This window comes from Sorghum bicolor, chromosome 6 (genome assembly GCF_000003195.3).
Source record: "Sorghum bicolor cultivar BTx623 chromosome 6, Sorghum_bicolor_NCBIv3, whole genome shotgun sequence".
Lineage (NCBI taxonomy): Eukaryota > Viridiplantae > Streptophyta > Magnoliopsida > Poales > Poaceae > Sorghum > Sorghum bicolor.
This window is the reverse complement of record NC_012875.2, coordinates 57386871-57411756: the sequence shown is the minus strand read 5'-3', so window position 1 is coordinate 57411756 and position 24886 is coordinate 57386871. Positions and strand designations below refer to the sequence as shown.

At 43.0% G+C, this 24886-nt stretch overlaps 3 protein-coding genes across 3 annotated transcripts; 1 reads left to right on the top strand and 2 right to left on the bottom strand.

The window, feature by feature from the left end:
• Positions 1153 to 4542, top strand: LOC8068438 (G-type lectin S-receptor-like serine/threonine-protein kinase At1g11410). Its single transcript, XM_002448549.2, has 7 exons — positions 1153 to 1338; positions 2027 to 2235; positions 2635 to 2837; positions 2953 to 3163; positions 3270 to 3507; positions 3747 to 3897; positions 4020 to 4542. The coding sequence occupies exons 2-7, from the start codon at positions 2184 to 2186 to the stop codon at positions 4314 to 4316; spliced, it is 1152 nt and encodes a 383-aa protein (XP_002448594.1). The 5' UTR covers positions 1153 to 1338; positions 2027 to 2183; the 3' UTR covers positions 4317 to 4542.
• Positions 4825 to 9561, bottom strand: LOC8068437 (G-type lectin S-receptor-like serine/threonine-protein kinase At4g27290). The gene is made up of 6 exons (XM_002447129.2): positions 8064 to 9561; positions 7797 to 7963; positions 6290 to 6506; positions 5926 to 6157; positions 5383 to 5515; positions 4825 to 5262 (listed from the first exon to the last, which is right to left on the bottom strand). The coding sequence occupies exons 1-6, from the start codon at positions 9550 to 9552 to the stop codon at positions 4948 to 4950; spliced, it is 2553 nt and encodes an 850-aa protein (XP_002447174.2). The 5' UTR covers positions 9553 to 9561; the 3' UTR covers positions 4825 to 4947.
• Positions 12941 to 16755, bottom strand: LOC8074764 (G-type lectin S-receptor-like serine/threonine-protein kinase At4g27290). Its single transcript, XM_002447128.2, has 6 exons — positions 15254 to 16755; positions 14958 to 15139; positions 14425 to 14641; positions 14075 to 14306; positions 13679 to 13814; positions 12941 to 13583 (listed from the first exon to the last, which is right to left on the bottom strand). Exons 1-6 carry the CDS (start codon positions 16716 to 16718, stop codon positions 13293 to 13295), a joined length of 2523 nt encoding a protein of 840 aa, XP_002447173.1. The 5' UTR covers positions 16719 to 16755; the 3' UTR covers positions 12941 to 13292.

Below are 24886 nucleotides of genomic sequence, written 5' to 3'. Positions count from 1 at the left end.
GAAAGATAAAGTGATGCATCATTCAGCGTGGATTCTCCAAGAACCTAACCAACGACAGGAGAAAGTGAATCATGGAAGAGAGAGAAGAGTCGGTTCATATCTCAGAGTCACTCTTGATGAATAGAAAGTGGATTTCACCCACCTGCCATGGGATATGTGGATGGAGAAGAACGTACTGTGTAGATTTTTTTGTAGGACCCCTGTTATCTTTTGTCTTAGGAATTGACTCCACCATTTTGAGTACATGGTTGTTCTTGTGATTGATAAATCGACCCACCACTATGGGTGTCCTCCTCATATCAGTTTGATAATTGGAATTGAGTTGATCCATCACTATACCTTATCTCTTTGCGAGCATGTGACGAGCAAGACAACATATTACCACTATAAATGCTCAAGAGATAAGATGACACCCTTATTACACGAGCCATATATGCTCTAAAAGGGTAAAATAGTAATGTAAATGTAAACTATTATATATGGCCCACTTTATCTTCCAAAATAGATAGTGAGTTAGCTATACTTCAATTAAACGACACCGATTCCATGTCACAAATGTTTTTCACCATATTACTCTTTCAAGGTGTGTCTGGATAAATCCATTTTCAGCCAATACATGTGATTATGTGAATTCGAATTAGAAAGCGAAATAAACGTTTTTTCCTCTCCCAGTTCAGTACAATGCATTCAATCCACGTGAGAAATAAAGGTTTATTCAAACAATCATGCAATCCAGATATTTATTTTCCTTGTCTATCCATGAAAATCCAAACAATCAAACTTGTGCTCTGGAATGGAAGAAACTTTTTATTTTTTGAGAAACACTGGAAGAAACTTTTTTTCCTTTTTTTTTTGAGAATCACTTTTTCCCCCTTTTTGAGTGGAACCGGAAGAAACAATTGGATCGAATGCATATGAGTCTGCTCCGGCCCAGGAAGAAACAATGGGTCGAATGAATGTGAGTCTGCCCCGGCCCAGGCCTGGAGGATGGTGTACGTGGATCGCGGCCTCGCGCTCGTGGATCCGAACCATTATGGCCCATTAAGATCCAAATCGATATGGGCTATCGAAGAATCGGGGCCCAATGTCCGCTCGACAGGCTAGGCCACCCGAAGTATTTTAACACTGGATGACTGGAACGAGGTCGCCATCCGCTCGTTGCCCGTCCTCCGACGCTTGTTTGATGCAGCGGTGAGGTCAACGGCTTCAGAGCCGAACCCGCCCGCTCGCCGGAGACCTTGGCGGCACTCGAATATCTGGCCGGGCGATGTTGAGGGAGGAGGCCGCCGACCCTAAGCGACACCACGTCGCCGGTCAATTCCTCTGTCTGCTCTGAAGGTATGCGCCGACCACCCCACCGTGCGTGTCCTGACGGCCTCTTGCTCTCCCACCATTTGCGCAAAATTTTATTTCTCAAAATCTGCTGCGTTTAATACTTTAATGGCATCCTTGATCCGCCTGCACGAAGAGTGAAGGCCATGTAGGTATAGTTTGTCCAAATATGGTGTCAGCTCCATCCACCATCCTGCTCTGCTTTTATGCAGATAATACAGTACATTATTCAGGTGTTAGGGATCAGGACTTGCGAGTGTCTTACCAGTAATGAGCCAATGTGTTACTACGATGGTCCTTGCAATGATGCAAGGTGTATACATTCCGCGTCTGAAGTTTCAGAATCGGTCATCCAGAACCGGCTACTGGGAAATGATCCCAGCTCAGTTCTTGCTTGTTGTTTTGTTGTGCTTGTCCCTATCAAGACTCTTCTGTCCTAACCTACTAATGACATCGTTTACAAATTAAAATATTTATTTACTTCTCTAGCAAGCTACGCGTTTGGGCGTGGCATCTACAGATAGTGGCATCTCGCAATAGTCAAATTTAATCACATAAACAAGTACTGAACTCTTCAGTATTGTCGTCTAAGCCAAGATGTCAAACAAGATAAATCCTATATAATAGCATCATGTTCCATCATCATATCAAACTAACAGTTTTGTTTTTTTTATCATTACGTGACATTACCCAGTTGACCAAACGGTTCTGTTGAAAAGAGGAGCGTTAGCGATTCTTGGCCTGCAAAAGGCACGCAATTTCCTGTTTGACCTGCAGTCATATATGCCAAGCATAAAAGCCTGATGTATTGGGTGTATTGGTAGTGAGGTACTAGCTTCCTGATTAGCACCATGCATTTCTGCGTGTTTGGTTTCCTGAAGAGGCAGATCATCAAGCAAATAGGTGAGATGATGCTTGCTGCCTTATTCTTACATGCATCTGAGCTTCATGGTTTCTTCAGTCTACTTGGTCTTCTTCTCTCTTTCTTTTTTATTTGTTTTTATGTAAATTATGTCCAAAATTGACAAACGAGTAGCTTCATACACACTTGATAAAGCTGCTTTCTTTTTTTTTATCAGCATATTTTTCAATCTGTTCTAACGTTGTGACTTTCCAAATCCTGCTGTTGCTAAGATTTTGAAACACGATATTTGATTTAGCATCAGTGTTATTTCCATGGCACCAGATTTTTAGATGTAACTGTCATTGTTTAATTTACATGAATTCTTATGTAGGTTTGTTGAATGCTCCAAGCAAAAAGGAGTATGTTTGTCACTTTGTTAACTTTTCACCAAATTGCAGGCGCACGGAGAATACAGAAACCATTATTTCAGATTGCTGGAGAAGATAGATCAACATCAGCTGCAGATGACAACATATATGAAGATGATTCGGTGAAAAGATCAATTTTGAGCTCACCATTAGTTGAGTTCAGCACTGTTTATTCAGCAACGAACAATTTCAGTGAAAAGCTTGGTGAAGGTGGATTTGGTCCAGTTTTCAAGGTGGGGTATTGGATAATTCATATACTTCCTCCAGTTTTTTTGATATGGTTGAGTGTTCAATTAGTTCTTTTCATTCATCTGGATAACCATAGTGGATACTTGATGGTATCTCCAGGGGATACTGCCAGATGGCCAAGAGATTGCTATTAAGAGGCTATCTAAAAGCTCTGGGCAGGGATTGGAAGAGTTCAAGAATGAGGTGACGGTGCTATCCAAGCTGCAACACCGGAACTTAGTGAGGCTTTTTGGTTGTTGTATTCATGGAGAAGAGAAGATGATGTTGTATGAATACATGCCCAATAAGAGTCTTGACTCATTTATTTTCAGTAAGTTTCAGTTACTTGCAGTTCTTATTTTATACTAATACTTTATACAGTCAGCCAGTAAATAAATTTTTCTATGGACATCTAATACTCTCTATATTTTTTCCAGATGAAAGTAAGAGACTTGTATTAGGCTGGAAATTGCGATACAAGATTATTCAGGGAATTGGAAGAGGGCTACTGTACCTTCATCAGGATTCCAGGCTGAAAATTATTCACAGGGATCTCAAAGCAAGCAATATTTTACTAGATGATGATTTCAACCCCAAGATATCCGACTTTGGCATGGCTCGAATTTTCGGTGAACACCAGCTTCAAGACCTTACTCGTCGAATTGTCGGAACCTAGTAAGGCTGTTTTTCTCTTTTTCTAGCTACAGCATATAGCTCAACAGGGAGTTCCATTGCATTCATCTGCTTCTGTAATGGTTGGTTTGGTACTGCTCAGTAGTTGCATCTTCTTTGTAGTAATAACATTTCTGTTCTTACTGCTTTATTCGCGTAATAGGAAAATTGATTCCCCTTCTAGTAGGTAGACATAGCATCACCTGGCGACAAGCTAATGTGATAAAATCTGTGGAACGCAGTGGTTACATCTCCCCGGAGTATGCAATGGAGGGTAAATTCTCTGACAAGTCTGACGTCTTCAGTTTCGGTGTGCTGGTCCTAGAGATTGTGAGTGGCCGCAGGAACAGCTCTTTTGTCGATGATGAATGGTCAATGAACCTCTTGGGCTATGTAAGAGACCACTGTCTCCACTCACCATATTCATTCTCATCAAATCAAAACAGCTAGAAAATAGTCATGAACTTTTTTCTTGCCAATGCTCTCTCTCATTCACAACGAATATAATGTTCCAGGCATGGACCCTGTGGAAGGAAGGCAGTGTCTCAGAGCTTATCGATCCGCTTATGGGAACAACATACACTTACGACGAAGTCTGCAGATGCATTCAGGTGGGTCTCCTGTGCGTGCAGGAGTTACCAGCTGAAAGGCCAACCATGTCCATGGTGCTCAGGATGTTGAGCGGTGATGTTACGATTCCGTCTCCCAAGCAAGCTGCATTTTTTGTTGGAAGGGCTCCTCGTCTTCCTGCGGATGACAACAGTACTGAATCTGGGAATCAATTAACGTACACGGATCTTCAGGGCAGATAGTGTCATTGTCTCAGGCTGCCCAAGTTTCACACTGTATATCGTCTTCCTATTACTAAGTTTGTACGGAGTATCTTTATAAGCAGCAGGGGCAACTCCAGCTGATCCCTAAAAAACAAAAAGTTTGTACGGAATGTTTAGTTCAAAAATATAGTACTTGTAAGTTGTAACTCGTGAACTGTATTCATATTTGGGAATACTGAGTGCATGTGTGTATGTGTACACGTCATATGACATTATAGATTCTTGTGATCCCTAAAAAACAAATGTGATGCTTGGGGCCCCTGGTCCTGCTAAGAACTACTCGTCCTGATTTTCTCGAATCAAGTAGCATGGCAGGCGATGTCTTGTCTTTGAATTTTACCATCTGTTGAACACCTTGCTACCATGAACACACCAGGCAGCAAAGGTACTGTTCGTGCGTGCTCGTGGATATCCGGCACATGGACAAAGGGCAGGATCTCCTCACAGCAGGTACATCCGTACATGTCAACAGTACTAGAAGACCATCTCATACAATGCTATATAGATTTTTAATGATGTGAAGTAGATACAGAAAAGTAAGAGAAAGATGTGGTTGTTTCATGAAGCAACCACCTCATTAATAAAAAAATGAAGATTATGAAATAACTATTTATGTGAGATATATCGAGTAGCTGCTGCGTGATGTCCCAGATGCTTCCTGGCTTGACCGATCGGCTTCGTGGAGAGCAGGAGACTCGGTACTGCTGTCCAACACTGGTCTCTTGGGTGGACGGATCTGCAAGCCGTTGTTGTTTAGCCTCGCAACCACTGCGGACATGGCAGGCCTGTCATCAGGCGATTGTTGCACGCAGACAAGGCCTATCTGCACGCATCTCTCCAGCTCAAACAAGAGCTCGGGCTCCGGTTGCCCTACAGCTGGATCAAGAAGGTCGCGGGTCCTACTTTGATTCCAGGACTCCCAGGCCTAAAAGAAACAATAACAAAATTATGCCTGTTTAGTTTCATGAAGAAATGGCAAGGCATTTTTATTTACAGAATACTGCAGAAAATAGTGTTTCTTCTCTGTTAGCAATAATGTGCTCACATCAGAAAGGAGCGTTGGGGTGGTTCTGTTCCTTCGCCCACTGACAATCTCCAACAAGATGATTCCGAAGCTATACACATCACACTTCAGTGTCAGGTACCGTTCATTGGAGTACTCGGGAGCCGTGTATCCCCTACAGTAACCCAAAAAAAAACCGTCAGTCTGTTGAGGTAGTATGTCTATATAGTTACAGAGGTTATGTCTTGCTATTTAGAATGAAATGCTTAGGTAGTATGTCTATCCTAGCTAGACTCCTAGTTAACAAATATCATTTGAATATTTGTTTACAGCTGTACTTATTTTTTATTAGTTTCAGTGAATCTATAATAGGTTTTGTATGTTTTACCATTCATCATTAAGGTTCCACGGTATGCTAGTTCTAGAGGGGTATCATTAGTAAATATTTCCTTAGGTGCATTCTATTCTGCTCCGTGGGATGTTAGCAATAAAATGAAGCAATGGATGTGATCAAAACAAGTACTGAATTATAGCAACACTTGAACTGAAACACTAGCTTAGTATATGTTGAGGTTTGAAGCATACGCTGATTCTATGATTGTTGGATTTGTTTGGTCAACAACAAACAGCTTTGCGGTGCCAAAATCTGCAACCTTAGGCCTCCAATTGTCATCTAGAAGTATATTGGATGGTTTTAAGTCCCTGTGGATGACTTCCTCGCTTAGTCCGTGAAGATAAGCAACGCCTCTGGCAACCCCACGAACTATCTCTAGCCGTTGCTCCCAATTTAGCAAAGCCCGGAGTCTAGGATCTCCTCCTGTTAATTAGTTCCATAAATTAAACATAGGTATATGATGAAAGCTTCAAATTCACATGAACATTTTGATCATATCCATACATTCACACATCGGTACACGTATGTTTATGTGTAACAAATGACATTAAGTACCGAATATGTAGCGGTCCAAACTCTTATTCTTCATGTACTCGTAGACCAGTACTCGCTCATTCCCATCCTTGCAGTAAAAAAGGAGCTGAATAAGGTTGCCATGCCTGAGCTTTGACATCACTTTCACTTCTCTCATGAAAGCATCACTGCCTTCATCAGCATCAGAAGGTCGTATGAGCCTCTTTACAGCAACCTTTCTACCATCAGGTAAATGCCCCTGGCGATTTTGCAGATATGATGTTATGTTGCCGTGCCAACTTTAAATAATAAAACATAATATACACTTCAGTCCACTATGTGCGGTCAAGCACTGAAAACTTCAACCACCACTGAACTATCTAGCTTCATCAAATGGGCATGATAGTAGTTTCGCCATCAGAAATATCTAATATGAAGTTTTGGTAACATGTTAGGCCGGGCCCGTTTGGATCAAGCCAACTAATAATTCTCTGCTAAATTTTTGTTGAGGTGGACCCAAATAGGCCAAGCTAAAGGGTCAACTAATAAAAAGCCGAGCACCCAACTATAAGAACTATCTTATTAAATAGTTGGGCAAACCTAGCCAATGTTAGCTAATTGGTAGTCAATCGACCGAGATACCTTTCACCACTTGATAAACACTCCCATATATGTCATGAAATATAATAATGGATTTAACTATGTTCTAAGCCAAATTTATTCTAAATGCAAGTTTATACAGAAAAGTATTATCTTAAGACACCAAATAGCTAAACTATAAAAATAAATTTGGCATTGTATCTTACGATGCTCATCTTATTGTAAATTATAAATATTTTATTTTTCCTAAAAACTTGATTAAATCTAGGACGGTTTAATTTATAGGACAACTTAAACGTTTTTCTGGAGAAACCATTTTTAAGTAAAAAGTATAGGAGCCGGAGCCGTTTTGGCAAAGCCATAAATTATAACTTCTCTAAAACGACTCTGGCTCCTCTAGAGGAATCTCTCGTGAGAGAGCTGTGCCAAACACCCCCTCAAAAAATCCACTATATCCTAGGACGCGTACGTGGAGTATTATCAAATAACTATTAGCTAATCAATAGTAAAAACAAATAGTGGTGTTTTTGGTAAAACAACACTTCAACCACATATTACTTGGTGCGATCCGAACATCTTAAAGCTAATAGTTAGCCATCTAATTTTAATGAGTACATATATAGGTCATTTTGACTTTTTTTAAGGTGGCACATAGCTTTTGCGAAGCATCTAGATATACAATATGTTTAGATACGTAATGAAAAAAACTATATATCTAAAAAAATCAAAACAACCTATAAATTAAAATGGAGGGGCTAATGGATTGAAAAATCCCATTCAGAAAAATGTGGTATAATATGTGATGAGATCCAACAATGACCTAAATGAAAAGTAGATGAAATTCCGAATTCGGATCAAGATAATGCAATTAAGATAACGGATCTGATGAAGTTCATAAATCTACATCTACAGACAATAAGTTTCAGAAAACCAGAATTACTTTACGGACCTCATACACGATTCCAAATCCACCGCGTCCAATGATATTGCTTTCAGAGAAATCTCCAGTGGCCCTCATCAGGCTAGACAGTTCAACATAAGGGACAGTCGGCGGTGGAGTACACTGAACAATAGTTGGATGATCCGTAGGCGGAAGCGGAATAATGCTTTGAGCAGCTGCAATACTCAACGAGCAGTGGGTATTAGCATTAGTTTTGGCGCGCACTCCTTTTTTTCATTCTTAAAATGCTGAAAAAACAACAGCAAATCAGTTTACCTGGGATCGGAGGTCTCCGGCGGCGCCTCCTAATCACCACCAGGACCAAGAAAGCAATAAGAAGAATCCCGACGAAGGAAGCTACGGATGCAGCAACGACAGGCGCAGTAGGAAAAGCCCGGGACCGGGATCCTGACGCCGGCGGTGACAGCGGTGGCGGAAGCTCGGACGCTGCCAACCTCAGGTAGAGATCCTGCCCTTGCTCGACGTACCGGAGATCGAGCAGATCATCTGCCCACATGATGCAGCCGGTGCCACTGCCACCCGCGCTGGTATCCGCGGCGGCGTAGGCCAAGCAGGAGCAGTTGGCGAGGCACCTCGCCCTGCACGCGTCCAGCGTGATCCCCGTGTCCACCGACGAGTTGTGCGTGTCAGGGAGCTTCGTCCCGGGCACCACCAGGAACCCGTCCGTCGTCGTCTTCCCGTTGGCGGCGCAGTCCAGCGCCACGTTCCGCCGGCACGCGCCCGAGGCCCTCGAGGGGGACGCCAGCCCGAACCCGGCGAGGCAGCGGCAGAACGACGTCGCCGCCGCGCTGATGTTGCACAGGTTGAACGCCCCGCACCTGCCGTACTCGTCGCACACGTCCCTCGGCCCCTGGTACGCGGTCTGCCATGCCCGGCTGCTCGCGTCCCACACCAGGCGCTTCACCACGCCGCCGTCCGTCAGCACGACGTAGGTGAAGGGCGCGCCGCGCCGGGCATTGTACCCGTACGTCACCTCCCGCGAGCTCATCACCATCTGGTAGTCGAACAGCCCCTCCTGGTACGCCAGGACCTCCGGGATGCCTCCGAACCGCACGCCGTTCCACGGGCCCGTGCGGAACGTCTTGACGCCGCCGTGCCAAACGACGTTGTCGGGGCGCCCGCTGGTGTCCAGCTTCCGGAGGTAGGCTCCAGGGGACGGGTCGTCGGCGGAGCGCCATGACGTGAGGTACCACTCGGCGCCAGTCGAGAAGTCTCTGCCCACCTTCATGCCGGACAGCAGCACGTTGGACGGGTGGTCGAAGGAGTGCCACAGGATGGCGGCGCTGCCGCGGCTGCGCACGACGAGGTTGCCGACGTCCAGCAGCTGCGCCTCCACGGGGGAGGTGCTGCTGGAGTTCGACGACCACGCGATCCGGCCGGCGGAGCCGTCCAGCAGGAGAAGGCTCCCCGTGTCGCTGACCATGAGCACGCCGGAGTTGTCGTTGATAGGGCGGTCACGGTTGGCCACCCAGCAGACGGCGTCGCCGGACACGGAGAACCAGATGCCGAGGTACCTCTTGGATGACACCCCGGGGGAGAAGAAACCCAGGGTGAATGCGCCGTTGGCCGAGACGAGCGTCTCGTTGTCAGTGATGTTGCGGCCCTTGCTGAACGTGTCGCCGGCAACATCATCGGCGGCAAAGGCTCTCGGAGGAATGGGAGAAAGTAGTAAGGAGAGGAGGAGAAGGTCAAGAAGGTGGCTCCTGCAGCTTGTTTCCATGGCATGGCGCGGCTCGGGATGCATAACGCCCGTGGTTCCTGGTGGATTAAGAAACAAAGCTCAGAGCTGCCGGGATAATTTCATGATAGCTGAAACATTTGTATAAATGAACGCTCTATTTGTATTTAACTCAACGTGGTTAATTAGAGCCAAGAAAGACGAGTTCCAAAGTTGAAAGGGGAAGCAGTACTCCGTACTGCATTTAGTTCCGTCCCGGATAGCTACCTTGGTCAAAAGTTGAATTTCCCTCTCTTTGTTGTTGTTGTTGTGTGTGTGTGTGGGGGGGGGGGGGGGGGGGGGTAGGCCATTCTGTAAGAAAAAGATTTTCCAGTTTTACAAATTGCATTTGGATTTGGAGGTCAATTGGCTACTTGCAGTTCCTTGAATACATTCAGTCCTGTCTGTTCTACGTTCTATATGAAATATTATTCAGATAACATTAACAAGAGCAGATCAGCGATTGAGGTTTCTTTTCGAGCAGTATCAGTGATTGAGGTACTACGATAGACTAATGAAGTCAACTTGTTGGTGAGCTTTTAAATTTAGTCCACTTGATTGGATTGGTTTCTCGCATTCGGATAACATTTTTGCTTATTTCTCAACTGGCCCATATTTTGTGAATTATGACAATGCATAAGTGGTCTATCATTGGGTCGATCTTCTGAATTCAGAAGGAACCGATTGGGACCACAATAGGCTCATCGGCATGTTCAGCCCTGCTGATGCTGAGGCTATATCCAAGATCAGGCTCACCGCAAGGAGAACTGATGAAAATTTTGTCGCATGGCAGCCGGAGAAATTGGGAATGTTCTCGGTTCCCACAATAATATTCCATTGATGGAACATACCAGGAAGGCAAGCACTGCCTAGCTCACGGCCAGACGGGGATAGGAAACTCTGGGGCAACATTTGGAATAATAATAATAATAATAATAATAACAATAAAACTCTCAACCCGTAGGGGTAAGACAACTTTGGACATTGTGCGTAGAAGAACTTCTCACGCAGGTCGAGAAAACCCTAAACCCCATGTCTCACCCATACACGGCGGTGTCGCAGCTCCCGTGAGACTAGGCAGGCTTTAGACCTGTGCTTTGACATGAAACAGATGAGATGATTTTTTTCAACGCGTAGATAAATTAGCTCCTGGGTTCAAACTCTGGCTAGCAGGGTGGGTCTAATGTCCGCTTGCAACATTTGGAATAATTGTCAGGTACCTCCCAAAGTCAAGATCTTTGGATGGAAGTTAAGAAAAGATATACTACCGACAAAGAGGAACAAGCTCAGGAGAAGATTAGAAGCGACACAACACTGTGACCTGTGCGGGGATGAAAGTGAATCCAGTCACCACGCAGTAGTCCAATGCCCGCAGGCGTGAGCGCTGCGGGCCTGCGGCTTATTGGCATGGGCCAGCATTGGCTATTGTCAGACGATGAATAGTTTCAGTAATACAGGCAAGGATTGGCTCCTATTGCTTTTAGACGGATGCTTGGAGGACTAACGAATCCTCATTCCCCTTTTCCTGTGGAGAGCGTGGTATGTGCATAACAACATCGCACATAGCACAAGACCTATGTCAGTGTCTGAATCGGTTGGCTTCTTGCTAAGTTACTGGAAAAGCTTAACAGTCTGTAGGGACTAGGGAGGCCGGTCCAGGTGATAGGGGAAGCAACCATATCGGCGAGTAGGAGGCCATGGATAATGGAGCTCGAGAGAGGTCTTTGATGTTTGTTGTCTTCCATTTTCAGAAAATGAAAATGTGCCACGTCAAGAAATAAAAAAAAATACAGCACAGCAACAACACACAACACATATAGAAAATCAAAATGTACAGCACGTACCTAGACAACAACACATACAGAAAATACAAACTAGAATGATAAAAAAATACAAAACGATAAAAAAATACAACACGTATCCAGCCAATTAAAGAAATCTACAAGGAACGAAGAAATAATAACATTAGCTGTTCCTAAATTAGCCACGCAGCGGAACGACGAAGCAGTTGTACGCGTCGAACGCTTCAAGCGCGGCACACCGAGCGCCGCTGACGCCGTCGAGGATCGTGCTGTTGAAGAAGTTGTGGCTGACGTCGAGCGACCGCACCCGCCGGAGCTGGAACACCGCCGTGGGGAACTCCCCCGCGCGAACGCGTTCTCGCCGCGGTTCAGCGACGTCAGCGTGGCCGAGAAGGTGCCGGAGAGGTTGCGGCGGGACAGGTCGAGCCCGGCGATGTCTCCCGTGGCCAAGTCGCAGGACACCCCCGGCCACACGCACCACGGCGGCGCGTCGCGCCCGCCGACGCCGCGCGCGGTCACCCAATGTTATGTACGCAAAGCCTGTACACGAATCTTAACAAGATCTCAACCACACAAAAGTGGAAGACAGCAACCAAAGAAATCTCCTGGAAGATATTTAGAAATCCCGTTTTTCGACATGTTGCTAACTTATTCTGCTAAATTATGCTGCTAACCTATTCTGCTAAGTTGTATCGTATAACTTCTGTAACTGCATAACTTCCTATATGCACTAGTGTATTAGTTGTGTAACTTAAGTTGTATTGTGTAACTTATATCTCTCTCTATTCTAAATTATAAAATGTTTTGATATTTCTACATATATTGATTTTGTTATGTGTATACATATATAGTTGTGTCTAGATACATACTAAATTCAATTTAGAAAAGTCAATGTGCCTTATAATTTGAAATAGTAGGATCGGAGTAAACTTATGTACATAAGTTATATACTATAACTTTTTGAGAACGACTAAGTTAGCAATGTTAAATTATTTCTCAAACTTATGTTGTCTAGAAGCACGTCTAAGTTAGTACTGTTAAGTTTATCGTAAAAGTTATGTTTTTTTAATTCCGTTTTATAACTTATGAGCACATGCTTCTTAAAAAAATATATTAAAGGGCGGATGATTTAGGAAAAGAAAGTGAAAAAAGAATCGAATGTCTAAAAAGAGAAAGAGAAACGATTCATGTTCTGTAATAGAAAGTAACATATGCACTTTTCAAAAAAGAAAGAAAATGGCTGTCGGAAACTGACCACCGCTGCTTTCGTTTCCACTGAACGTTCGTGAAATAGTGGCGTCGCACTTCTTTTGGGCTATTTACATGTGGCCATAAGTAAGTAACTAATTTTCTTTCTTGACTTCCATCACACTGACACAAGAGAGTGCAAATGGAACATTTTCTTGTATTCACAGCGCTGCAGACTTGCAAACAAGTCGATGATTTTTTTTGATGAAACTGGAGGGGCCAAGCCCCTACAGGTTTTTATTGAAGAGAATAAACATAGGGTACAGAGTTAACCAAACAAGTCGATGATTGACTGACATGCATGCATGTAAACGGGAAAAGAACTGCTGATTTGCTGTACACTTACAATACTACTCTTTCATAAAAGTTCCCATGAACTCTTTCATAATAATCTAGCAACATGAATCCACTACACGGGGAGAAGAGGAAAAAAAGTTGCTTGCTATAAAAACATGAATCCGCTTGAACTCTACATCGGTATAAGTTCAAACGAACAGGGAAGAGGTAAAAAAAGTAACTAACTAAGTAGCAACTATTATATGCCTTTGGTGCTATTCCTGCAACTGCAATGCTACCAATCGTGTAGCAGTAATCAGTAATCACTAACCAATATGGTGATGGGATCCAATCCGATCAGAAATTGGCAACCGCGTGCAGGGGTTGCTGTTTGGCGCCCTTTCTGGGTCAGAATCCAACACCATGGATTTTCTAGGTCGTCTACGTGAGATAGATGGAGTCGCCGTGTGCGCCAGGCGCGTCCTGCGTCGCGAGAGGACCACGGACCTGCGACGAGCTGCTGCTGCTGCTGCTGCTGCTGCTGCCGCCGTTCGTCGTGAGCATCGCAACCACTTCAGCCATGGATGGCCTGTCGACAGGCGACTGCTGCACGCAGAGAAGGCCGACCTGCACGCATCTCTCCAGCCGAAGCAGAGTCTCTGGCTCCGGTTGGCCCACGGCTGAATCCAGAAGGTCCTCCTTGATCTTGTGTTGGTTCCAAGATTCCTGGGCCTGCAAAAGATGCAGCGAGAACAATGCAGTTCAATTCATGAACAAAAGGGATCATCTTCTTGCAGAAACTCACGGTGGAGTAGCTGTTTGCTCACATCAGAAAGGAGCTTTGGGGTGCTACTGTTCTTTAGGCCACTGATGATCTCGATCAGGACGACTCCGAAGCTATACACGTCGCACTTCAGCGTCAGGTGCGGCCCTTGCACTGTGTACTCTGGAGCCCTATATCCCCTTTTGCCAATATAAACAGTTCAGTAAGTTGAGGATTTGGCAATTGGCATTGAGAACAGAGAACAGAAGCATGCAGTGGATTTATCTTAAGTTTAGTATGAAAAAAATGTACTATATAGTATATACTATGAAAAAAATGGAATGCTTATGAAGCAACTCATCATAGTTAAGTTAACTAATGTTATATATGCATGCTACCTAGTGATTCTACTGCACTTGAATTGAAACAGTAGCCAAGGGGGTTCAGGTTTTAGTCATACTCTGTCTGTACTAGTGTCGGATTCGTCTGGCCATCGACGAACACTTTTGCGGTGCCAAAATCTGCAATTTTAGCTCTCCAGTTTTCATCCAAGAGTATATTGGATGGTTTGAGATCCCTGTGTATTACTTCCTTGCTTAGTCCATGCAGATAAGCAACGCCTTTGGCAACCCCTACAATTATCTCCAGCCTTCGCTCCCAATTCAGCAAAGCACGCTGGTTGCGATCTCTTGCTGTCAAATACACATAGAACAGATCAGCAGATGAGCGCTTTGAAGTAGCAGAACATTATGATCATACGTATCTAGACGAATATCAACAATCTGCGCATTATAGATTTAAAGCAAGTACCGAATATGTATAGGTTCAAGCTCCTGTTCTCCATGTACTCATAGACTAGGATCCGCTCATTTCCATCCTTGCAATAAGCAAGGAGCTGAGCAAGATTGTCATGCTTGAGCTCTGACATCACTTCCACTTCTCTCATGAAAATCTCAACACCTTCATCAGTAAGATAAGATTGTGTGACCCTCTTTACAGCAACCTTTCTACCATCAGTTAAATTCCCCTGGTAATTGCTCAAATTATGTTAGCTGTGCATGCATGTCAACGGTAAATATACTACTTTCCAGTGCAAAGCAGGTGTGACTATGAAATACTTCTACATGCAGTCAAAGATGAAAACTTTTTTTCGAGTTCCTTCATGATGAAAACTGTAACTATGCCCATGCTTTGATTATTTATCTTTGTCGTATGAACAATAGTATTAGTGTATAGTAGCTATCGGGAGTATTCTACTCCATCTGTCACAAAAATTGATTTATTTTGGGATGGAGGAAATATGTCATTATATATAAGGTCTGATAACATATACTAACACGTACCTCAAATACGGTGCTGGATCCTCCACGGCCAATGACATTGTCTACAGAGAAATCATTTGTAGCCGTCCTCAAAGCAGACAATTCAGCAGAAGGCACATTGAGAACAGGACTAGGTTGTCCAGCAAAAGGGACTGACGGAGGTCTGCGCAGTTCAGTAGAAGGGACACTCGGAGCGGGAACAGCTAGAAAACTCAACAGTCAACACCACATATGTTAGCAGCAGCTTAGCATGGTGTGTGAGATGTTGAAAGTAAAAACAAAGGGGAAAACAAAAAAATTGGGTCAGTAAATTTTACCTGGAATTATAGGTTGCCGGCGCCTCCTAATCACTACTACGACCAGCAAAACAATAAGAATCACGGCGACGGCAGCTGCGGATGCACCAGCAACAGGTGCAGTAGGAAATGGCCGCCGCTGCGGCGAGGGCGCCGGCGGGAGCTCAGACTGGGCCAGCCTCAGGTAGAGATCTTGCCCTTTATCCACGTATCGAAGGTCTATGATGTCATCCGTCCACATCACGCAGCCGCTACGGACGTCGCCACCGCGGATATCTGCGGCGGCGTAGGCCAAGCACGAGCAGTTGGCGAGGCACCTCGCCATGCAGTCTTCCACCGTGATGCTCATGTCCACCGTCGCGTTGCGTGTGTCGGGAAGCTTCACTCCGTGCACCAACAGGAAACCGTCCGTCGTCGTCGTTGTCGTGCTCGTGCCACTCCCATTATTGGCACAGTCCAGCTTCACGTCCCGCTTGCATCCGCCTGAGGTATCCCTCAAGGACCACGCCGGCGGCGACGCGGGGCTGAACCCTGTCAGGCAGCCGCAGAACGACGTGGACGCCGCGCCGGCGTCGCAGAGCCCGAACGCCCCGCACTTGCCGTAGGCGTCGCAGACGTCCCTGGGGCCCTGGAAGAAGGTCTGCCACTTCCGGGCGCCCGCGTCCCACACAAGGCGCTTGGCCATGCCGGCGTCGGTCAGCACGACACGAGTCAATGCGGCGCCGGGGTTGGAGGTGTAGCCGTAGGATATCTCCGCCGGGCTTGTCGTCACCTGGTACCAGATCAAATTCTTGTACGCCGACACCTCCGGGATGCCGCTGAACCACCGGCCGTTCCAAGGGCCAGTGCGGTAGGTCCTGACGTTGCCCTGCCACACGACAAGCTCGGGCAGCCCGCTGGTGTCCAGCGCACGGCGGTAGGCCCCCGGCGACGGGTCGTCGGCTGAGCGCCACGACGTGAGGTACCACTCGGCGCCGGTCCACTTGTTCTTGCCCAGCTTCATGCCGGACAGCAAGGTGTTCGACGGGTGATCGAACGACTGCCACAGGATGTCGCTGCTGCTGCTGCTGCTGCCTCCGTCGCGGACGACGAGGTTGCCGGAGTTGAGGAGCTGCGCCTCCGCCGATGAAGATGAGCTGGTGGAGTTCGACGACCATGTGGTCTGGCCAGAGCCGTCTAGCAGCAGAAGGCTTCCCGTGTCTCTGACGACCAGCACGCCGGAGTTGCCGTTCACAGGGCGGTCGCCGTTTGCCACCCAGCAGACGGCGACACTGGACGCCGAGAACCAGATGCCGAGGTATCTCTTGGTTGACGCCCCGGGAGAGAAGAATCCCAAGGTGAATGTCCCGTCGGCTGAGACGAGCGTCTCGCCGTCGGTGATGTTCCGGCCCTTGCCGAGCGTGTCAGACACGTCGGCGGCGATGGCTATGGGACAAAGTAGCATAAACGGGAGCAGGAGAAGGTGGATGAATAATATTGTATCCATGATTGGGGATTTGGGTTTAGCCCTTGCGCGTCCAGCGTATTTTTGATCTCACACATCGGCTCTACGGCCTTGCGCGTCCAGCGTGTAAGAGAGAAGACCTCGAAAGTCGAAACATGTTTTCACGTGTGTTAGGTGTTACTCACCATTTCGGAGTTTAGTCCAAAAAAAAAACTCACCATTTCGGATAGATTAAAGCCCACCTAGCCACCAAATTCAATTTGGTTTTTCAATTTTTGTTAATGTTTGTACGAATAGAATTACAGAAAGTAACACGCACTTTACTCAATCCGGAAGGCATCAGCTAGGTCAAAAGTTTGACTTGGTCATGTTTGATTTCTACCATATTGCGTGAGAGAAGACCCCTACATATTTGGATATTACAATTTATAAATGCCAATTACATTTTCACTGTCGGCCTACTTGCAGTTCTTTATTTGTAGGTAACCTGTTTTTTTAAATTCTGCATTTCTAGGCTATACGCCCGTTCAAATAACAAAGAATGATGAATGGATGATGAAAGTCAACTTCCGTGGTTGGTGTTTCTTATTTTTTTATATTTTCAAGTTGATTTTGAGAGACGTGGTGACCTATCCACGAAGAAGCTCATCATCACCAGTGATAATTACTAGAGTAATGTCCGATTGTCTAAACTTAACGTTGAATTTTAAAAATATCCTCAAAATTAAATATGGGATGTATGCCCTCAATTTTTAAATCCCGGTAAAATAACTCACCATTTTAAAGTGATTTCCTAGGTAGTTTTGCTGCTATGGCAGTCGGTTCGACATGGGTGTTCTCTCTCACTTTTATATATAAAAAAGACACAACTTTCATACTAAGCTCCATGAATACAAATTTTATATAAACATTGTATACTTGATACGACCTACAACTTTATAGTTAAAAATATTTTTATTTAAGATCTTTTATAGGATCAAATAGTTGTTCTAAGAGCAATTTAAGAGACCCTATATTCTTTTTAAATTGCTAGGAATAGAGATTTTGGTGAAAAAAAATATCATCCAATAGATTCTTTAGTTGATTATTATATCCAAGTATAGTCATCTTCTATTCTGGATTTCTGGCTAGCCAAATATAGAAAATAAGAATGGCTCTCTCATGTGCAAACAAGATTAGAAAAACCATTGGAGACTAGAAAGATATAGAAAATGTTTTTTATGCAAATGACTCTCCAAATGTTGATTTAGAGAGTGAGTAAGAAAGACTTTTAGAGGATCGCTCTAGTTATTAGATTTTGAAATTCAAATTTTTGATTTTTTCAAATGACATAGAATGTTGAGATAGTTATACCAAAGTTTTAGCTCTTATGTGGTATGTTGATAATTTTTTATCTAAGATTATTTAGAGACCCAAATATTCATTTTTAAGTTCTTGGATTTTGAAGTTCAGTTTTTTTTTTGCTTTTTTGTCAATTGACATTGGATGTTGACATTATTTATACCAAAGTTTTAGCTCTACATGTGATCTATTACTTTGTAGTTGACATATTTCTTATACGATGTCATCTAGAGACCCATATATTGGTTTTAGTTTCTTAAATTCTAATCTTTAATTTTTTTAAATGGCCTCGAACATTGACTTGGTCTATACCAAAGTTATAGATCTCAATATAATCTAATAATTTTATTGTCGAAAACCCTTTTATTTGAGATTATTTAGAGGCCTAGGTATTCATTTTATGTTCTCTAATTATTAAATTTATTTTTCCCTAAATTTTCGAATGACCTCACATGGCGACACACTCTATGCTAAATTTGTAGTGCTTCAAAAGATCTAGAACTTTATAGTTGAATTTGTTTAATCTCTGCTATAATAGAACATTTAAATTAGACTTGGTCTACCCATCAAAACGTCTCCCGATGAGAGCATCTGACCATTGTGTACCGAGAAAATTGCACAAAGAAATTCATCTCTGTTAAAATCAAAGGCTAAAAAATAATCTACATTATATCTAATGGCTAACAATGAAAGTTTGACAGGCTTCAATGCATAGCTTCAAACGCCCCTTCCTCCACAAAGTGCGACCGTGCACCTGCCCTGCATCACAAGTTCGATTCCCGTCTCCACCCCTCCCCCCCCATTTTGTTCTCTTTCAAAAAATAATGAGATTTTGGGAGAGAGAGAGAGAGAGAGAGAGAGAGAGAGAGACTGGGTTGGGCGGCAGATGAGGTGCCAACGGGGTCGTGCCGGCGGCCCATGACTTCACAACCGATGGCAATGCTACCCTGCTCCTCAACCAACGATGCCCCTGCTCCTCGCGACCATGGTGGCATCATCGAGCATTGCGGCACCCTTTTCTTCTCTTTTGGTAACGATTAAAATGGTAGTTATCTATCGTCAACAATGCCACCATGGTCGCAGGGAGCAGGGCTATTGTCGGCCGAGGTGAGCAGGGCAACGTTGCCGCCGGTTGTGGAGTCACAGGCCGTCAGTGCGGCCCCGCTGGCACCTCATCCACCACCCAACCCGGTCTCTCCCTCCTGAAATCTCGTTATTTTTTCGAAAGAGAAGAAAATGAGGGGGGGGGGAGGGTGTAGAGATAGGAATCGAACCTATCTCGAGCATGCAGTATGCAGGGCGGGTGCGGGGTCGCACTTTGCGGAGGGAGGGGCGTTTGAAGCCACACGTTAAAGACATGCATCAAACTTTCATTGTTAGCCATCAAATCTAAGCTAGGTTATTTTTTAGCCTTTGATTTTAACAGAGACAAATTCCTATATGTAATTTTCTGGGTACGTAAAGGTTGGAGGCTCTCAGCGATGGACGTTTTACTGGATAGACCAATTATAATGTAAGTGTTCTATTATAGTAAAGATATAAAAGCCAAATGAGATTTCATTCTGAGTAGTTTTTGGAGAAGGCAGCTAGACCCAAGAAAATGATCTCAATTTTTTTTAAAAAAAAACCAAAAAGCCTTTATTTCATATTTTTTTGAAGTTTTTATTAGGACCACATTTGATATTCTAAATCTAAATAGCTAAATAGTTACTAGGAAAATTCTCTGTTGACAACATTATATACCTAACAGTAGTATAAATTTTTTTATAGCGAGGTTTAGATAGGAAACTAGAATAGGTCTTCAACCTCTTTCACAAACTTGTTTTTTGTCACGCAATAATATAGGTTCAGCACAGTTTCTCAATTGAGACCAACATTATTTGTTGTCACCTGTCAACCTGGTTTTCTTAGTTGACTTGACTCCAGAAGTCTTCGTTCTCAGTCAAATTTTATAAGCTTAAGGCCTTGTTTAGTTCACCCCCAAAACCAAAAACTTTTCAAGATTCTTTATCACATCAAATTTTGCGGCACATGCATGAAGAATTAAATATAAACGAAAACAAAAACTAATTGCATAGTTTGGCTATAAATCATAAGATGAATCTTTTGAGCTAGTTAGTCCATGATTGGACAATAAATATTAAATAAAAACGAAAATGCTACAATACTCAAAATCAAAGGCCTTATGATAGGCCTATCGTACCCACTTGCGTCATTTTGAATGGAGATAAGCAAACATACTAAACTAATCCTTGGAAGTTTCACCTCTAGTTTAATATTTTTTTCTAAGGCCAATGTCAGTAGGGAGTTTCATAACATTGTTTCCAAGACCGCCATGTCATGTGAAATAAAATGAAACTTAGATGAAACACCTACTCTTAATTTTTATGCCATAGTTTCATAAGCATTTAATTCGAAGACTCATAGAGAGTTGATAATCGTGCCAAGAGAGTTTCATCTGGATGAAACCCATTTATTTTCTCTATTCTTAAATACACTGTCATGTCATAAAAAATATCTATGTGACAACCTATTTAACGTGAATAAAACTCCCACTAAGAGCTAACATACATTGCCTGAGCATTGTAACTTGTTGGACCACTTGGAGATTTGTGCAACTATGGCACCATCTAATTAATTTAAACCTCTCGGAATCAAACTCCTTACAATGGCTAGATGCACATTATCTATTTTTTTTATTTTTACTTTTTGTATGCTTTATTTGGTTTCCCTTTGAAATCTTCGAATTTAGCTTCCATAGAAATTGTGCTTACTTTTGTTGTTTATTTAATATTTTTGCATTATTGCTGTAAGTTTATTGTTTTTCATTTGATTTGGATCCTATTGTCATGAAAATCGAGTGTTCCATGCATCAGAAACACTGGATTTTGTTTGGGTTCCCAATCAGGTGTTTTGGTCGCATGCAACACCTGGGTGGCTGGGTAGTACTAGTCTACTAGATGCCCCCAAACAATCAGGTGTTGAGTAGACAGATTCATTTTAAGCTTATTATTATGATTCCTGGTGTCTGTAGTCGTCCTATTGTATCCGGCCACTTGCATCATTTTGAATGCAGACATACACTAATCCATGGAAGTTTCACCTCTAGTTTTCCTAGCTGACAAACATGACCTAACACGGGGGACCCATACACGTCAGCTACATTGTAAATGTGGGTTAAGATCCATTTGGACCCAGATGAGATCAGTAATCATCTTTAGGGATCAAGAAATAGCATTATGATAGTACATAGACTTAAATGACACCACACCATAAGTTTGAGAACAGGCCATGATTTTTTTATTTTTTTTAATATTTGATATATATTTTTTTGAGGAAAACTGGAAGGGTTTGTACCCCTACAACATATTTATTGAAAAAAAATCAAGATACAAAACAAAAGAAAACTGAGAGCAAGGGAGGAGGGAGAGTTAAGACACGAAAAAAGAAATGAGAAAAAGTAAAGCTACCACCGAAAGGAACCGGGCTAAGTTAAATCTGCAATCCATTGATCAATTCCTGGATGGTAGCTTCTTTTTGTTCGCAGCAGTAAAAACTGGAGCTCATCTCTGAAGTTTTGTTTTGATATTTGAAGATTCTCATAAATCTGGCGGAAGATCTTGTCATTTCTTGCCTTCCAAATGGTCCAACACATTAAAATGATGACCTCCATGAAGAACGGCACCCCTAGTTGCCCTTTGAATCCCTCAAGGTTCTGAAAGGGATCAGAGTTGTGATCAACCTGAATGTTGAGCCAAGCCCAGCATTGTGTGGCAAAAGGACAGCCAAGAAAAAGGTGTAAGAGTGATTCTTCAGTTGAGCCATTGCAAAGAATGCAGTTGTAGTCTAGAAGATCCATATTCTTTCTTCTCAATAATTCCCTAGTACTCAGTCTATCATTTATAAGAAGCCAAAAGAACACTTTATGCTTATTTTGGCAAGAACTTCTCCAGAGCCAATTGTAAACTGGGTGTAACATCCGGTGTCCACTCAAATGATTATAAGCTCTCTTCACTGAAAATTGGCTGTGCTCCAAATGTAAACCCATCTGTCGGTAGACTCATTCAGGGAAACCCCCTCCAGAATATTTTGCAACTGAAGCATTTGGCCATGAGCCTGTTGAGATAGGGGTAAATGGAAAAGGCTGTGCAGGGGAGTTTGAGCCATTCCTTCAGCCAGGATAATTTCCTTCTTCTTTATGAAAGAGAACAATTCTGGGAATTTATGCATATATATAGCTAGAGATAGATGTATTAGCTTGTACGCCTCCTACAATGAAAGTCAGAAGATAATGTTTGAATGTTTTCAACTTATATATATGTGAGTCCAATTCAGATGTTTAAAAACCGACCAATCATAAGTTGCATGAGCTATTGTTTAGATCTTCCGATGAAGTTTTCTAGGATTTGAACCAGTAAAAATATGTGCTGCGAAAAGTCTTAGCTCGTAATACGATTGTGCTAGCCATCTGTGTCTCCAATCTAAATAATTTAGGCTGATGTCAGTCGAAAGAGAAGTAAGAGTGAAGATACACCTCACTTCCGGCCGGCCCGATCAGAACGAGTGGCGACAAGAAGTTCTAGGATATAAACTGTTCGGATTGGCTGTTAATTAATCTGTTAAGCTATTCGATTTGACAATTGGGGCAAGTGTCAATGATTATTATTTAGGGTCTGTTTGGTATAGCTCACAACAATTTTATGAGCTATTGTGAGCTGTTTTTTTTGCAAACACTAAGCCCTGATACAGCTCACAACAACGAACGAGCTGTTGTGAGCTGTTTTTTTACCAAACACTTATTTCTAAAATAGCTTCATGAGTGAAACTGTTTTTCTCCTTCTCTTATAAAAATATGGGTTGGTATAAAGCTACAAAAATAGCTTATTATATCTCTCTCCCTCATTTCTCTCTCATCTATACAAGAACTAGTAGTGAAGCTATTTTACTAAACACTTTTTTCAAAAAAGCTCAGCTTCATCTAGAAAGTTGCTCTCTAAAAAATAGCTTTACTAGTGAAGTTGAGCTATGACAAACAGAGCCAAAACACTCATGGAGCTATTTTCTTAAAAAACAGCTTTCCTAGTGAAGTTAAGCTGTGACAAATAGGGTCAAAACAGCTTCATGAGTGAAGCTGTATTTTTTTCTCCTCTCACAAAGATATGATCGAGTTGGAATGAAGCTAAAAAAAAGTAGTTTATTGCAGCTCCCTCTCTTACTTCTCTCTCATCTCTACGCAAAAAGTAGTTGATGAAGCTATTTTATCAAACCCTTTTTCTAAAATAGCTCAACTTCGTCTAGAAAATTATTTATAAAGCTATTTTTTAAAATAACTTTATTAGTGAAGTTAAGCTATGTCAAACAGAATCTTAATAGACACTGTACTTGACTACGAGCAGCTCACTAGCTCTACGTACACAAACACAGTTGGCGTCCTGTTTAGCGGAATAGCCGTGGATCCCTTCTCCTACATTACCACTTTTACATGTGAGGTGTCTAAATCTTTTTACTGTTGTTCAGACACCATGTAATTAATTTGTCATTGTTTATAGCTATAGAAAAATTATAAATTATCTCTTGTTAGTTATCTTTTTAATTTAGTCGGCTGGTTGTGTAATCATTACTTGAAAATTCAGCAAATAAAATCTCGCAGCTCCCAAATATTACTTCGAGATGACCAAGTCTCGGAAGCTTGACCTCCCCAACGGAAAACAATTCAGTAGGGATGGTCCTTAATTACCAAAATATGGTGTTGATATGCAGCTGACTTGTGGACCATGGAGCATTTGATATACCATACGTGCGATTAGAATTATATATACCAGCCAAATAATCCGCACCACGTTGCAACATGAAATTACGGATCTAACAACACTAGAGCATTCTACGTGCAGGGCAGCATGGAAAAGAATTCTATACATATGCAGAGAGAGGATCTGTGAAGCACGGTTTGGTTATTACCGTGCGATGACTGATCTCGCTCATATCCCATATCTTTCCGCCCATCTCACTCATGCATGCATGTCGCATCCTTTCCGGTGATGTCGATCCGTAATCGCACCTCCATCACGCAGCCACAGGCCAGACGATCCACGGCGTGGACGGCCTCCGTGCTGTGCTAGCTAGCTGCACCGTATCCTCTCGCAAGCATCACGTATGCAGAGAATTTTTTCCTGGTGGAATTCCTAGTGGAAAAGAATTCTCTGCGTCACGTATGCAGAGAGAGATCGAGAATCTGTGTAGCACGGTTTGATTACCATGCGAGATGACTCTTCTCGCGAAGTGGTCGATCGATCGGATGATCTCGACTGAACCGAGTGCGCTCGTTAGCTTGCTTGGCTCGGGCTTGAATGGACGAAAAACTCAAAGCTTGTTAGCTTGCTTAGCTCATAGCTGGTCCGGCTCGGCTTGACTCGGCTTATTATTATAACGAGCCAAGCCGAGCTAAGATTTTACCTCGTTAGCTATAAAGAGCCAACTCAAGATAGCTCGTATGCTGCTCGTGAGCTAAATGAGCTACAGTTTTAAAAAAAAAGTCATTATAATTTATATTAGTTTTGTATTACTTTATGCCTTACATTTTACAAATGGTTGATATGTTATCTCATATAAATATTTTGTTTAATTTAAGACTATTGGATATATTATTTTTTTTATTATTGTTTTTAAGCTTTAGATAAATATAAATATTATATTTTGTATACAAGTTCATGAGCTTAACAAGTCAGCTCAAAGCCTTAAACTCGTAACGAACCAAATCGAGCTGAGCTACCTCGTTATCCTAGAACGAGCCAAACCAAACCGACCTAGCTCGTCATCGGGCCTTACTCACGTCCCATCTTTCTCTGCATCAGTATGCAGAGAATTTTTTT